The sequence below is a fragment of the Ceratotherium simum genome, chromosome 2 (genome assembly GCF_057802395.1).
Source record: "Ceratotherium simum simum isolate JZ-2026a chromosome 2, ASM5780239v1, whole genome shotgun sequence".
NCBI classification, from domain to species: Eukaryota; Metazoa; Chordata; class Mammalia; order Perissodactyla; family Rhinocerotidae; genus Ceratotherium; species Ceratotherium simum.
This window is the reverse complement of record NC_141901.1, coordinates 44726300-44742576: the sequence shown is the minus strand read 5'-3', so window position 1 is coordinate 44742576 and position 16277 is coordinate 44726300. Positions and strand designations below refer to the sequence as shown.

The 16277-nt window shown below is 46.0% G+C and overlaps 1 protein-coding gene across 5 annotated transcripts in view; it reads left to right on the top strand.

Annotated features, from left to right (window-relative positions):
- The window catches only part of TUFT1 (tuftelin 1), a 37430-nt gene extending 21550 nt beyond the window's left edge, over positions 1-15880 (top strand). For all 5 annotated transcript variants that reach the window (XM_004436019.3, XM_014791829.2, XM_004436018.3 and 2 more), the window contains 7 exons: positions 1218-1331; positions 4402-4530; positions 5117-5211; positions 7069-7174; positions 8047-8130; positions 9067-9161; positions 10090-15880. In XM_004436019.3, coding sequence (XP_004436076.2) covers positions 1218-1331; positions 4402-4530; positions 5117-5211; positions 7069-7174; positions 8047-8130; positions 9067-9161; positions 10090-10153 — 687 coding nt within the window. In that variant the 3' untranslated portion in view covers positions 10154-15880. The remainder of the gene's footprint in view (positions 1-1217; positions 1332-4401; positions 4531-5116; positions 5212-7068; positions 7175-8046; positions 8131-9066; positions 9162-10089) is intronic.
- The last annotated feature ends 397 nt before the right edge of the window (positions 15881-16277 follow it).

Here is a 16277-nt window from a genome sequence, read left to right as displayed (position 1 = left end):
TGTAGTCTTATGAGAACGTCATCTGAAATAAACACGTAATAGTTATGCTCCAAGAGCCTTCTAAGTTATTCTCACCTGCCCAGCAGCTTAGGTACAGATGTAGGGGAATTATAACTTATTGACGGCTAGATTGGAATGTTGTGATTCTACCACTGACTTTAGATGTGAGTTTGGATTTTTCCCTTCTCCCAAATTACCATATTTGGCAAATATGCTGTTGACAACAAGTTATAATAACACCCAGTATTATCTGTTCAGCCTCTTTCTTCTCACAAGCTCCAGGCCCTACTGGATATTATCTTACTTATTTTTGAGGCAGCCTGTAAGGCAGGGCGTGGTGAGGCGTCTTCTCACTGTTCACAGATAAAGAAATGAAGGCCCATAGGACTCAGTAATAAGGCAGCAACTGGGACCCTGTTGCCCTCCTCCCCACCGAGAACTCTACACTCTAGTTTGAAGGTGTTGCTGCTTCTCACTGTGCAAGATGGGGAGATTTTTCTGTCAGGCTCACAGGGAGCTGCTAACTGAAGTGTCTGGTGTCTGTGTGGCAGAGATGGGGGCGAGACCCTACATGCCAGCTCAGCCCTAACTACCAACCCACGATTGGGTGTGTCTGGGGGAAAGACTCACAGTAACCTCGATGAGACACCTTTGCACACATCGAATCAGATTCCTGGACTTATGGGTGCCTTTCCCTAAACCTGCCTGTCCATCAGTAACCCTTTACATGCTAATCTCTGTGCTAGGTGCAGAGAACAATGAAAGATGTGCCTTTGGGATGTGCCCCTCGTGATGGGTGTGGCACATTCCCTGCCATTGGGGAACTGTTGTCCAAAGGGGAACATGGTCCCTGCTCTCAGAGAGCTCGAGTCCAATGGACGCAGGACACACACATGAGGACAGCATAAACCTACTTGTTAATCAGTCAGTTGATACATGTATAGCAATTACTGAGTATGTCCTAAATTACCCACCTAAATAATTGGGTGATTTGATGCTAGTTAAGTTCTAGGGTATGAAGAGAAGAGAGTGTTTTCATATGAATAACTCAGAACTGCTGAGTGCCTAAGACTAACTCTCCTCTTGTATGATGAAAATTCTTTAGGGAGGGTGGTCTGGACAAGATGGTCCAAACAAGTATGCATGTGAGGGGGTGCCTTCTCTTACCCAGTTACAAACGTATTGGCTTCACCTTGCCTTCCCTGCTCTGGCCATAGGCGAACACCTATATAAATGAAGATGCCGAGAGCTTGAGGAAGACCGTGCAGGACTTGCTTGCTAAGCTGCAGGAGGCTGAGCGGCAGCACCAGTCAGACCGTGTGGCTTTTGAGGTGAGACTTGGGATTTGGGGAGAAGGTGCCCTAAGCGTTCAGCTGCTGGATGCAGGTGCCAGTGACTTTCTCGGCATAGACGTCATGTCTTTCTGGCTGGGTGCCATCAACTAGAAAGGCTAGGCTTTGGGGCCTGGGGCACTTCCTATCTGCTTTTCCCTCTCCTGGATATTTACAGTTTTTGCTGTGTAAGTCTAGCCCATAGTTTGAAGGTCAACTCTTGAGTCTCTGCTCTACTAAAGTTGAGCAGTGGTGCTGGTCTGGGATAGCAGGTAATTCAGAAGTTGTTTCTGTAAGTTCCACAGTAAGAATTACTGGGTTCTAGGCACCATACAGGGAAGGGCCATTGCTGTCAAGTTCACCACTGCATCCCCAGTGTCTGGCACAATAATTGGTATAAGGTGGGTGCCTTATAAGTGTGGACTGGATGAGTTGATGAATCTGTGTGGTCATAGAAAGAACTGTGCCCATGGAGTCAGAGGACTTTAGATAGAAGATTAAAAAAATACAAAAGTCTATATAGAGAGAGTAAAGCACCCCACTACTAAGTGTGAGGTCTTCCATACTTTCCAGAAAATTCTTTGAGTATAAAATGAAGTACACTGGGCAGTTGTTTTAGCTAGTCTGTGTAAGGTTAACCGTCTGTTATCTGCTGTTGTTCATCCACATGGAAAGTATTTTTTATGTCATAAATATGTAATGATAGGATTATGCCCTGCCCAGGCATGCCAGAAGCTGGTGGAGAGAGGAAGCCAGCCTGAACTCCTCTCTTTCATGGGACTAAGAGAGAATTTTTGAGAGGAAGATTGAGGGTGAGGAAGAAGGGCACTGAGAAGGATCAACTGCCTACAGAGTAGTTGAAGTCTTACTTGAGCAAGTAATTTAGCCTCTCTCAGCATCAGTTTCAACTTTTTCAAAAAGGGGTCATGAAATATACATCACAAGTTCAGTGTGCGGATTAAGTGAGATAGTATTTGTAAATATATTCCTTATAGGGTTTCAGAAACATAATTATCCTGTATTTTTCTTAGCGATCACTTTAACAAGCAGGTTAAATAGTTTAGACTTAGGGTGATACTGAGATTAGTTTGGCCTCAGAACAAAGTAGCTGTACAATCAAGGAGTTAGGTGCATCTATTTCAGATTACACAATTTGGATAATTTGGTTGGTGATGTATCAGTGTGGTGACCAGCTGTTCCCTACTTTCTTGGAGCAGAACAGGAGGATGGGAAGGTTGAGGCTGCAGCACTGACCAGACTGAATTTTGGAAAGAAATTTCTGCATCGAGGGGCATTATGAATTACTTGTCGGTTTTGGCCACACACAGAGGGCTCTGCTAGTCACGTGCCCATGGGTTCTTAGAAGGGGCTGCCTTTCAACCCCATGGTACGTAGCACCCAGCTGCAACAAGAGGTGCTCTCTGGGCTGTTCCCACTATTGGGGTAGTTGGTACAGCCTCTTATGATTAAGAGATTCCTTTAGGGCAGGGCTGGTTGGAGCTGTAGGGACAGGTGTGGCAGGGGAGTGTGTTTTTTTTCCTTTGTGATCTTACCGCAGGATGTGAGGATCAGTCCATGGCCCGTTAACACTGTGCTCCAAGCACACATCAACCTGGGTGCAGTGTTTATGTACAGAAATGAGAGACCTTGTTTTTAAGTTCCTGCCCATGGGGCTGGCCTGTTCTAGGCTAATATGAGACTTTTGAAGGCTTTTCTCAGTCTCTCCTAGTGAATTAGACTCTCTGGTCTACTTTTTTGAACCTGGGGGTAGGAAGGGCAAGATTGTCAATTACCATGAAAATAACCTGCCATTAAGCATGGATTTCTCGTTCTACTGGCTGCTTGCTGTCTGGAAGGATTTGCAGCGAGTTTGCTGCAGACAGGGCTAGTGTGCTGCATGGATACTTCCCATCTCACATCATCCTGTGCTTTCCTTTCTCCTCCCTGATTCTGACTTGAGGAGCAGCCAGACAAACTAGCTGCTGGTGTTCTATTTTCCTAGGGCTGGTTAGACTTTCCAGCGGTTACCTGGATTCTTTTTTAGCAAGCGACTGGGGAGTCAGTGTAGGGTAACTGGAAAGCATTGACATGGATGGTAAAGTAACTGGGTTCTAGCACTGGCTCTGTCATTCACTAGCTGTGTAACTTTGAATAGGTCAGTTGACCTTTAGTTGCGAAAGGAGAGGGTTGGACTAGATGAACATCAGTTCCATTCACGACTTTATAGAGCAGTGACTGTGTGCTGGGTACTCTGCTGAGCTCTGGAAATGTAATGGTGCCCAAGGTCTCTGCTGTCATGAAGCTGACGGTCTACTGTGGGGTGCACACAAGTGACCGGGCAAAATCCACTCAGTGCTGTAAGAGAGAAGAGCTGTGTGTCCTCTGCGGGCACGCAAAGGAAGGGCTACTCACCCAGGCTCAGAGGCTCTCTGGAAGAAGGAGTGTCTAAGCTGAGACCTGAAGGATAATTAGGAGTTGGAAAAATGCATGTGGGAGGGAAGGAGGCAAGTTCTTACTTTACTTTTTTGTTCTAAAATTCTGCTTCTATCTTTTTCCAAATTGGTTTATCATCTGAGATAAAAAACAAATTCTTCCTGGTGCTTGGTAGCCCTCCAGGTACCATTTTGGCCTTGTATGCAGGCCGCTGTATTGCTTTAAGTGAGGGCGAGGAAGAGTGGGGAAACAGAAGGAAGGACATGGAGATACCCTCCCCTGGATTCTTTGCGTTTGCATTTGTAAGAAAGCCATGACACTGGGTTAAGCTTGGGTGGCACTGGAGGACTGGTGGGGATGTTGAAGTCAGCCATCTGGAAAGTGGTGCTTGGGGGTCCAGGTGTCACTGTAAAATAGAGCTCTGTCAACACTCTGCCAATTAACCCTGGGAACAGAGTTAATCTGCTAGTCTCCTGAGTGGTCCTAGCACAGTGAATGGGAGATGGCGGTGTGCTCATCAGAGTTGCCTCCCTTCTCCCATCACTGCACCCAGATTCCTAGGTTCTTTTCTAAGATTTTTATCCACATTTGCTCTTTTCTTTCCCCCCACTTCACACATCCCCATCTTGTGTCTTAGGTCACACTCAACCAGTACCAGAGAGAAGCAGAACAGAGTCGTGTGGCTCTTCAGAGAGCAGAGGACAGAGCGGAGCAGAAAGAGGTGGAAATCGGAGAGCTGCAGAGGCGCTTGCTCGGAATGGAGACGGTAACTTCTGGAGTCTTGCTGTTCATGCCTAGACTCCTGGGCCGGAAGGTGCCCTGGGATTGCTGAGATGGTTGCCGAGACTCTCCTTTTCTGAGCAGCTCCAGAAAAGTATACGTCACAGCTTCCTTTGGCGAATATCTTTCAGTACCTTTTAGTCCTTAAGGAATGGGAAGGTCTTTCTTTAATCTAACTTCAGCCCTTGCTAACCAGAGTTGAACCCATTTCCATTTTAGTCCAGTTCTTGTACAGCTGCCCTTTATGGGCTTTTGAATAATGTTCTTAAGGAACCACTCGGTCTGGTTCCTTGGGGATTGGCAACCATAGCTGGCAGGTGGGCTGGGATAAAGCAGGGCCAAGCTCTCCTTCTAGGCAGCTGGGTGAGGCTGGGAAGTTTCTGTGTGCTGAGGGTGGGAAGAGTTATCCCTGACATGAGGGCGCCCCATCAAACCAGCTTGGCCTGCTGCTTTTTGGCAGCTGGCCCAGTCCCAGTAGGGGCTGAGTCCCAGCCCTAGTGCCCATTTCACCCCAAATGCAGAAACTCTTGCCCTTTTTTCATCCTAGATTGTCTTTCCTTTGGCCCGTCCAGGAGTATGAGGCCTTACTGGTGAAAGTCAGGGAAGGGGAGACAGCCCTGGAGGAACTTCGAAGCAAGAACGTTGACTGCCAAGCAGAACAAGAAAAGTAAGGGCCCTGGTTCACTATGAAGTTGGGGTGCAGGGAGGGGAGGGCAGGCCACGCAGCCTGCGGCTCCTGTGGTGGCCAAACCTGGGGAGGAAGCTGGTGCTGATGTCAGATCTTCCAGGTCTGACTCACAAGGTATCTGCTCAGGGTGGGGCCTGCCCGGGGAGATACTGCTTGGGAGACTGCCATCTCTGGGGAGTTCGTTTTCCATGGAGTAATAACCTAAAGAAAAGACTTTTACAGTTTCAGAGCCAAGGTCAAGTGAGAGCTGGTAAAGCCTTGGCCCTTGCAGCACCTCATTCCACAGGCTGTTACACTGGATGTGGGTGTGATTTCATTGCACCACAGTCTTCTCCCCGCAAAACAAAAACTGACTGTAAACTATTTGAGGGTAAAATTGAATAACTTCCTCACAAGTTGTGCTGGTGAAAAGTACAGAGAGCATCTTCATGAAGAAATACTGAACTTCCTTTCACTTGAGGCAACTCAGAAACTGAGAACCACCTGACAGCAGTGACAGATAGGAGATCTCTGATATTCTTTCTACTCCAGGGTTAGAGGATTTTGCAAATTCCCTTTGATTAGAGGGAATTAGAGGCCCCAGATCAGTGAAATCTACAGAGCAAAGATTGGGCCATCCTGGACCTTCGAGAATTTGGAAATTCTTCATGCCATTGGCAATTAATAAGATCTCAAATGGTAAATCAAATTTAACGTTAGCATATTATATTTAGTCTTCATTGTATATGTTGGACCTTTATAAATTCAACAGACATTACCTGAAGGGTCTTCTAAGGAATTCCAATATTGTCAGGCACAGTCCTTGCCTTCTTGGATCCCTCAGTGTACTGGGGGCATTTTCTCTCCTTTGGGATAACCTTGATCTAGGCCTGCCTGGCATGGAAGATGCAAATATCTTATTGTAGCCTCCTTTTGGACTCAACTTGATAGCGGTAACTTAAATTACTCAGCCTTCTCTCTTCCTCAGTGGTTGGGGTGCTCACAGGAAGGTGACTGAGAGGAAGGAGTAGGAGAAACAACAAAACCAGATAATCTAAAATCGAGGCTTAGGAATGGCAAATGATAGCTATACATCATAAATGGTGTGGGTTTTTTTTTTTAATAAAAGGAGACTGAAAAATAGGGCACTGGAAAGCTGAGGGTGGAAACTTAGAATGTTTGAAATTTAGGAACTATGTTGGGGAGCTCAGATTGCATTTTACCCCACCCCTACGCCAAGCACTTGAGCTCCTGGACACTCTCCCCAGCCGCCTGACCTTTAGGGATTTTGGCCCAGTTTGCTTAGGAGATGCAAAGGAAACAGCAGTGTCTGGCACTTGGGAGACTTCAATATAGACTTGTGTGAAGAGGCTTTCAGGATCCTCAGATCTTATTTTCCTCTTGATATAAAATCCCTACTAACAGCTTGGTGGTGTTAGGTATAATCATCCCAGCTCCTACTTGATTCTTTCCAGGAATGAGGAGCTCATTACACATGAGGCAGTCCACTTTCTGACAGCTTTAATACTGAGAAGGTCTTTTTGTGTTGAGATAAGAACTACTTCCCTGGAACACCTACCTATTGGGTCTAGTTTTACCCTCTAGAGCTATCTAGAATGACTTCTCCCTTCTAACGTTTCTGAGCCCCAGTTTCTTCGTTTGAACTCAATGATCTCTAGTGATGCTTGCACTGTGCTATTCTAAGGTGCCCCCCACTTCCTCCTTAGAGCAGACCACTGGGGAATCGGCAGAAGGAATCCCACCTGATGGAAACCCCCTGAGCCCAAGGTTCTTCCTGTGACTGGGTAGAGAAAGCATCTTTTCCCCTTGCCTCAGCCTTCTGGTCTTAATCCGCAGGGCTGCTAACCTGGAAAAGGAAGTGGCTGGGTTGCGGGAGAAGATCCACCACTTGGATGACATGCTTAAGAGCCAGCAGCGGAAAGTCCGGCAAATGATAGAGCAGGTAAGCAGAGTCAGATCTTACCCTGCCCTGGGTTACCCACTCTGGAAGTCACTGCACTGAGTCTAGCTCTGTTTTCTTGCCAAGTTTACACTTTTATTTATTTGTTCTCCTGAGGAGCTTGGCTTATGTGCTTAAGTGGCCCATAAAACATTTGTGGCTACCAGTTACTAGGTTTGGATGATTGGGATTTACTTTTCTCCCATCTTTTCTGTACGTTTTTGGTCACTGGCCTTCTGTTTCCTTCTGAAAAAAAGGAAAAAGTGTGTCTCTCTTATGCTCTGAAGAGTGCTGGTAAATGAGTAATTAAGTCACAATAAACTCACTTGTCTGTGTGCGGATTATCAACCTTTGTACCTCATGGCAGACTTTCTGCCTTCCCCCGCCTGGGCTTTAGGGTAGCATACTCAGGATATGCCCATTTGCAGAATTGTTTTGAGAACTTAAGACCCCCTCATTGGGAGGGCATATTTGCTGTAAGTCAGCTCCATGAGGGCTGGGATTTTTCTGTTCTTTACTGCTATTTCCCATTGTCTAGACCAGGGCCTGCCATATGGTAAGCACTTAATAAATATTTCTTGAGTGAATAAATAATTTGTGTTTCCCAAAGTCAAATGGAATGTTTTTTGAATCAGCCATTATTTTGCATTATCACGTTGGTGTTCCCCTCACACCCTCTACCCCCACACCTGGGATAATGAAGAGTTTAATATTGATTGAAATGAGGCTTCTATAGAAAAGCTAAGCAAGTCATTTGAGAGGTGCAAAACTCTGCCTTTTGTCTCTGCTGGCTACCCCCAGCAGCAGGGTGAAGTTCGGTGAGTGTGTAGTGAGTCATTTCAAAATGAGCTCCAATGTCTCGCACATCTTTGCAGCTCCAGAATTCAAAAGCTGTGATCCAGTCAAAGGACACCACCATCCAGGAGCTCAAGGAGAAAATTGCCTACGTGGAAGCAGAGGTGTGTGCACTGGCAGCCCTGGGAAGGGAGCAGGGTCTTGAAGAGAAGATTGGACGTAAGGGAGGGAGAGGCTCTGGAGGGGATCTTGGTCCTGTCTAGCTGCTGCTCGGAAGTGAGTATCTGGGATGGTTGGTTGATCTTCAGTTCAGCTGAGTAAACATTTTCTGAGAACCTTCAGGGAGTTGCTAACAATGGTAAGTCCTGTCCCCACTCTGAAGGGATATATCATCATGGTGCAAGCCTTGTACCATGGCAGCATGGAGGCGGGCCCTTCATTCTGATTATATAGGCTTAGCAGAGGGGCTGACAGTGGAGCTGGGCTTTGGAGGAGGAGGCATTCTATAGGTGGAGTCTTCTCCGTGGCTAAGGTGATGGGCTCAATTAGCTAAAGAGTTCTTCTTAGTCTAATTTCTGCCTTACCTCAGAGCCCTTCCTGTCCATTGACTACCTGAAGATTGCTTTGCAGCCACCGTGTGAAGATCCCTTGTAGTGGGGGAGATAAAAAGAAATCAGAGACAGCATTGTTTACCTCTAGGGAGTTTGCAGTCTAGATTTAGAGACAAAATACATTAAAATAAAAGACCTAAGATTACTTTCTAGAAAAGCAAATCAACAAGGCAAGTAAATATCTCAGTTGACTACAGGAAATTATATACAGGAAATGTATAGAGAGGATATACAGGAAATGATCAGTGTTGCACAGAGCTATTGAGCGAACACCTCCTCAGGGAGAGACGCTGGAGCCAGTACTGGAGGAAGAGAGCAATCTGAAGTGGTGAAGATGAGGGGACAGGGCATCCTGGTGGTGGCACATATGGCAGGGGTGGGGGCGGCAGCAGTGCAGACACAGAGGTGGAGAGACCAGAATGAGCTAGTTAAATGTGACAATGGCGAGCCAGAAGAAGGCCAATTCTAATGTCACAACTTGTATCATAGAATTTAGAAATGCACGACCGGATAGAACACCTGATAGAAAAACAAATCAGTCATGGCAACTTCAGCACCCAAGCCAAGACAGAGAACCTGGGCAGGTAAGTGGGCATGCATGGAGTGGGGCGCAGGGAGGCAGTGAGGGAAGGAGGGGCAGAGCTGTGGGAAACCTTTGGTGCTAAGGCAAGGACAAGGCGCTTTTTCTATCTTCTTCTTCTTCTTCTTCTTTTTTTTTTTTTGTGAGGAAGATCAGTCCTGAGCTAACATCCATGCCAATCCTCCTCTTTTTGCTGAGGAAGACTGGCCCCGAGCTAACATCTATTGCCAATCCTCTGCCTTTTTTTTTTTTCCCCCTTTTTCTCCCCAAAGCCCCAGTAGATAGTTGTATGTCATAGTTGTACATCCTTCTAGTTGCTATATGTGGGACGCTGCCTCAGCATGGCCGGACAAGTGGTGCCCGGTATCCGAACCTGGGCCACCAGTAGCAGAGCGCGCATATTTAACCACTAAGCCACGGGGCCGGCCCCAGGACAAGGCTCTTTTAAATCCAACTTTGTTCTCTCAGTCTAATCTGACCAATTCTCCACCCAAACCATTTCGTAACCAAGTTAGAGCAGAGCCTGATACCACAACCCTAAGGAGGCTCGTGAACAGCTGCTAGAGGTGTATGAACCCCCTAAAATTGTATGCAAAAATTGTGTATGTGTAATATATGTACATTTCTAGGGAGAGGGCCTTTGATTTCCAAGAGATTCTCAAAAGTCCAAGACTTTGAAAAAATCAAGAATCACAGCCATACCTACTTGTCAGTTGTGTAACTGCCTTCTCTCTTTTCATCACCCCTGCCACCAGGCAAAGTACCATCCCCAAGTCTTCTCTTAGATGTCACTGACAATGACTGTTTCAAAGCATTTGGAACCCAAGAGATCAGCTGGGATAGAAGTGTAGAATTCCAGAAGGAGACATGGAGGGCGGCTGTGTGAGGGGTGGGCAACAACACAGCACTCAATTTTCCAACTTTCTTTTCAGCATTAGGATATCCAAGCCCCCCAGCCCAAAGCCCATGCCTCTCATCCGAGTGGTGGAAACATGAGCGGAAGGAGATGGACGCTGCTTTTGCCGTTGCCTGTCGCCTGCAGAGAAGCCCACCACCCCTGTAGGCTGTTAGCACTGGTTTTGACTTCCTGAACTGTTCCCTGGCTACACTCAGGGCTTGGGGTTCATGTATCCCGCCGTTTCCAAACTCCTGTCCTCTGTATGCTGGGCGGACGGAGAATGGACGCCTCCTCTGGACACTGCAGCCTTTTGGAGGACGGTATCCTGTTGGCAGGAGCCAGGGCGGTATCCTTATTCCTGTAGTTACTATTCTTCTCTGTAGCAGAGCCTCCCTTGTGTTGTAGACTGGAATTCAGCTGCCCCAGAAGCCAGACCCTCTTCATGTCGGGAGAGGGGACAAGATTTGCTTCAGCCCTAGAAGCTGGAAGCAGATGTCCACAGTGATTGGAGAGTGTCCTGGGGGAATGAACTTCCTTCTGCAAACACGGCTCAGCTCTTAGCAACAAACTGTTTTTCTGCTTGCTCCACCCTCAGCCCACGCTGACCCAGGCCTCCTACCGATAGACGGTGGGGCTGCCTGTCATGGCCTGGTCAGAGTCAGTGAACCTCAACTTTGACTGGACGGCCTTGTTTTCCTGGGGAGAAGGGAATGGACAATCAGGGAGTAGATTTTAGAAGAAAGATTCTGTAGGGGCACGGACAGGTACATGTGACTTCTCTCTGCTGTGAAGACTCCCAGAATCTCTTAGGGTTTTCCCCTAAGATGCAGTGCAAGGTACACCTCAGTCTTCTTGACTCAGAGCCTAAAAACTGTTTTCACTGGGTTTCATCAATCTCCGTGAAACTCTGCTTGTATTTATTTTGCTAAGTTATTGGTGTTTTTGCTTACATCTCACTACTGATTTAATACCAGAGTTCTACAGCCTTCTCTTGTGGTGTTTGGATTTGCTGGGAAAAGAATGTTCCCACTGGACTTGTTGATTTCAGAATGACTTTGTTATAAATCTTTGTCTTTCTTTCCTCCGCTTGCTTTTTTCACTTCCTCCTCCAAACCTGATCTGTACCTCAGGAAGGCAAGTATATTTGCCCTGAGGCATCGGGGTCTGTATGTTGTTTACGGGCAGGACTCTTGGGGAGGGGTTGAATTCTTCCCCTAACCCTTTTGCACCCCTCTGCTCCATAATCTGTCTGTTATCCTGGCTCTGAATGACTTGCCACTCATGTTTTCTTTAGGGCTCTTCCTGCAGCCTCAAGAAGGAGATAAGCATCAGAATGTGGCACTATAGGACACAGAAAAATTAAGAACAAACGTTGGATTAAGTCTTTACGTTCTACTTGGCTCAAAACCAGAAGGCTTAGTCTGTGTGTTTCTGTGTCTCAGGACTGGGCTCACTTGTGGCTTTGTCCATGTGGTATTCTGGTGTTCTTCACGCAACTTCCTCATTTGTAACACGAGGAGTCAGACCGGGTGATCTCCGTGGGCCCTTCCAGTCCTGATCTTTCTTTCTGTGGCATATTCTTTGTATGGTGAAGGTAATAAATTACGCTAATGTGTCTCTTTGAGCTCTTGGCCTCGTTTCTTTTCACTTTGGGAGGATGAAAGAACATTTTTAGTGTCTCTTGAGGATGGGCACCCTGTTGTCCACGTCTGGGAGGTGTAGTCCAGATATCCCAACATTATGTTGTGAGGACTTTGTGGCATTTGGAGGAGTTAGCATGTTCCTCTTAAGCAGCTCGACTCTGTGGTCTGAGTCCTCATTATAGGAGGTAGCCCCTAACTTTAGCTTTGACCCTGTCTGGTGGTAGCCTTGTGGGATCTCTAAGCTTGGCCGGTTGGTGTCCTCCTCAGTTGGAAAAGAACTGGTCAGAGTCAGAAGTCCCTGTGATTACTTCGAGATTGACTGATCAGCACTGGAGGTAGATAAGTAATTCCATGTCCTTTTCAGAAATGAAAAGCACTATGGAAATGCTGACTGCAGCTGTTTAAGGGTTTAGTTTTTGGCTATCTCTGGGCATTGTTCAATTAGTCCAATGATACTTTTTTCTTTCAGCCAAGAATGCTGTTGACTGCAGGGCCCAACAGGGACATAGCTGAATTTAGACGAATCTTCTCTGGACCAAAGAAACTAGAAATAGAACCCCCTTCATCCCTGGCTATTTCCTTTCTAGCTCCCCTTTCTCCATCAGTTGAAACAATGTGAATTTTTCTCTTATGATTTTCTTCCCCCTTCTGTTTCTCAGCTAATTCACACCCTAGGCTTCAGAGTGCAGTGGAAACCTCCTCCTGTTCCAGGCCTGAGTTTGTCTTCTGACAGCCAGGGCTCTCTTCTTTCTCTGGCAGTCTTATTTGTCATGGGCATACCTAGACTGTGCTTGTTCTCAGAATATTAAGAGGGTGGAAGGAGGGTGGGGTTGCCTAAGGTGCCAAGAAGACTTGCAAGGCTGAAGGAAGACGGGAGTGAGTCTACCGCCATACAGGAAAGGGAGTCCCTCTAACTGGGCCTCAAGGGCTTGGTGGGATGAGCAGAGTTTCGGGTTAGAGATAATGAAGTGGTCTGGAGCCATTCTGGAGACTAGACCCAGGGCTCTCAAGAGATTGCTCAGACAAAAAAAAAGTGGTTCTGGTGTATATTTCCCAGAGTTTAGTTGAATCAGTGCTGGAAGGAGTAGGGGCTTGCCACAGAGGCTAAGGAGGGTCTGTGGGAAGGGAAGGTAGTTGAGGGGAAGGTAGTTTATATCTTGGCAACCTTTTCAGTTAGAGATGGAGAATGGGGACCGGAGGAGAATGAGACAGAGCCCAGAGCCTGAGAAAGGGTATGGTGAGTAAGCTGCTCCTGACTTCAGCAGCCTGTTTATTGCCTGTGTTATGTCATTTGTAAGCCAACTCATCTGTGCTGCTTGAATATTCTGTGGAGGGAAAATTGAGTCTGACTCCCTGGGACCTTTGCCATGAAGTCCTGTTTCTCTGCGTTGCCCAGACATGCAGCCGTCATCAGCAGCCTCCTGTAAACCTGGAGCGTCAGCCCCGGTGTGGGAATAGAAGCTTGCCAGGAGCACTCCTTGCCCCCTGAACAACCACCCCCGTCCTCCCACCTCTGCATCTGTCCCCTCCCTGAACAAAAAAAAACCTGATAGAGACTTTGGTATTTCAACCAAATGGTGCACTGGAACTTTTTTTAAAGTAAGTTTCTAAATCCAAAAATTGATTGGCTCATTTTCATCTCTATTTAAAAGAACCTTTCACTATGAAATGTTCCAAGTTTTGCTCTGGAAAGATGCTCTGACATGATGCGGTTTAAAGCAACTTAATTTGACTGAGGAGGGTAATGTCCCTTGGGGTGGAAAAGCAGCTTTCCCTCTTTGATCAGCTCTTCAATATGTGCTGCTGTTTTTTGTAGAGCCTCTGCTAATCCCCTGAGCTCCCTTATTCCTCAGTGCCAAGCGCTGTAGAGTTGGGCCTGAGCTTGTTCAGGCTCTGACCCAAAAGCAGATGTTAGCCTGGGGCCCTTGGCCTCTTTTCCACGCTTCGATTTAGGACTCTAGCTTTGCAAGGAAAAATTGTTTCCTATCTTCCCTGTCCCAGTTCTAAGCCCCATGGCCTTGAAATTCAAAGTTGGAGACCTGGATATTCTCTCACCCCTCTTTCTCCAAGGAAAATCCTCATCCAGGCTGAGGATAAAGGAGATATTTTTTAAAGGTGAGCAATTTCTAGCTCTGTGTGCTCTGTGAGTTGGCAGTGAGACCTTCTTTGAACTCTAAAATGTGTGTGGCCTTTCTGCTGGAATCTCTCTTCCCCTGGAGCCCTTTGGGACATGGGATCGAGGGTAGATGGTGGCAGGATAATTAATTTCCTGACAGGGTATTGGTTGCCAAGTCTTAGACCGCAGGATCTCAGACAGATGAGGGGAAGGAAGTCATTTGTCCTCATGACTTAATCTATCACTGGTTACACACCTAGGCCCTTCCTTCCTCTCACTCATATTCCAGGCCCAGACTTGCGTCTGTCTGCGGGAGTTTAGGGAATCGTATATCTATCTATATGATTTTGTGTTCAAACTAGCCTGCTATGTAAAATGTATTGTTATAGGAAAAAATTCGGAAAAATACTGGTGTTTAGGAAAAACTCCATTTTTCACCTGTGTTTCCTGTTTACTACTCACACAGAACACTTCTGGTCACCAAATATGTGGAGGTTTTCCCCACACCAAGCAATTCTGCGACACCAGCTGGGTGTCCTACAATTTGACTCAATTCTGACACCATCTACCTAGAGATAAGGTTAAGGGTTCAGTCCCACAGGACTGCCCCCCCCCCCCCACTTGCCAATTGCAAGTAGTAGGTCCCCAGGTTACCCATTTCTCTCTGACTTGGCTGCAAATCAGAGGTTCCCATGACCCCTCCTTAGGTTCGATTAATTTGCCAGAGAGGCTCACAGAACTCAGGGAAACACTTTTTCCAGAAACATTTACCAGTTTATTAAAGGATATGATAAAGGATACAGAGGAACAGCAAGATGAAGAGATACATAGGGTGAGGTCTGAGAGGGTCCTGAGCACAGGAGCTTTTGTCCCCATGGAGTTGGGGTACATCACCCTCCCGATATGTGGATGTGTTCACCACCTGGAAGCTCTCCGAACCCCATACTATTGGGATTTTATGGAGGTTTCCTCATGTAGGCATGATCAATCATGAACAACTCCATTTCTAGCCCCTCTACCCTCTCTGGAGAAGTGGGGGCAAGGCTGAAAATTCCAAGCTTCCAATCGTGGCTTGTCTTTCTGGTGAACAGCCCTCATCCAGGAGCCCACCCAAAGTCACCTCAGTAGAACAAAAGATGCTCCTAGTGCTCTTATCTCTTAGGAATTTACAGGGGATTCAGGAGCTCTGTGTCAGGGACGGGGTCAAAGAGCAAATATTAGAACAAAAGATGCTCCTTGTGTTCTTATTACTTAGGAAATTACAAGGGTTTCAGGAGCTCTGTGCCAGGAACTGGGAACAGAGACCAATATATATATATTTTCTGCTATCTCACAACTGGTCTATCGGACAGACCTCTCTCCTTGGATCTATTGTAATCTCAGGGTCAGGAGGACTGAAGATAACTTCCTTCAAAACTATCTCCTGTTTTCAACCTCTCACACTTTCTCTTAATAGAGAGAATCACTCTTTTCAGTGATTCAGGCTAGAAATTTTAAAGCCATCTTTGACGCTTCTTTCTATTGCTTTATCCCTTATATCCAGTTTGTCAACATATCCTAATGTTTCCTCTTGAAATCTCTCTCAGATTTGCCCCTTGCTGTGTTCACAGTCACGTCTTAGCCCATTTTTTTAAACCTGGATTACCATAGAAGCTAGTCCTCACTGATCCCCCACCTCTAGTCTAACCTGCCCCAAATCCAGCTTCCTCACCACTGTCATTTGAATCTTTCCCAAATACTATTTGCATCCTCTCAGTTGGGGTTATTTAGCTAAAGGAGGCCGATGGGAAACATGATAGCAGCCTCCAAAGAGATGAAGATCTGTCCCATAGGAGGAGGAGGGTTTTACTCTATCTAGCTCAGAGGGCAGAACTCAGACCTGTGGGTGGTACTTGCAGGGAGATAGCTAAGAAACAAAAGAATGCATTGACACTTAGGGTGTCAATTGGACTTCTTGTCAAGTTAGCAAATTTCCCTCCATACACCAGTAATATCCCATTAGAAAACAACCTAAAATAATGTAACAAATATAAAATACCTAGAAATAAACTTTGAAATGTCAATGATCTGTGTGAAGAAAATGACTGAATTTTGTTGAGAAATATGGGAAAACTTCATGAAGAAAAAGTTAAAATTGTAAAGATGTCAATTCTTCCTTAATTTATTTTTATGCTTCTTGTAATTACTGTGAAAATCCCAATAGAGTCCTTTTAGAATTGGATATAATTATTTTAAAATTTATCTGGAAGAATAAACAAGGGAGATGGCAAAGAAAATTTTGAAGACAGAGCTTAATTGGGAGGAATATTGGCCTTGGCAGATAGTAAAACATGATATAGCTTATACATCAATTTCACAGACTAGCTAGGCAGAAATAGACCCAATTTTATATAAGCATTTAAAAAGGATGAGAAGCATTGCAACTCAATGAGGGGAGAGTTGGTTAAAGATTTGAAGGAAAAA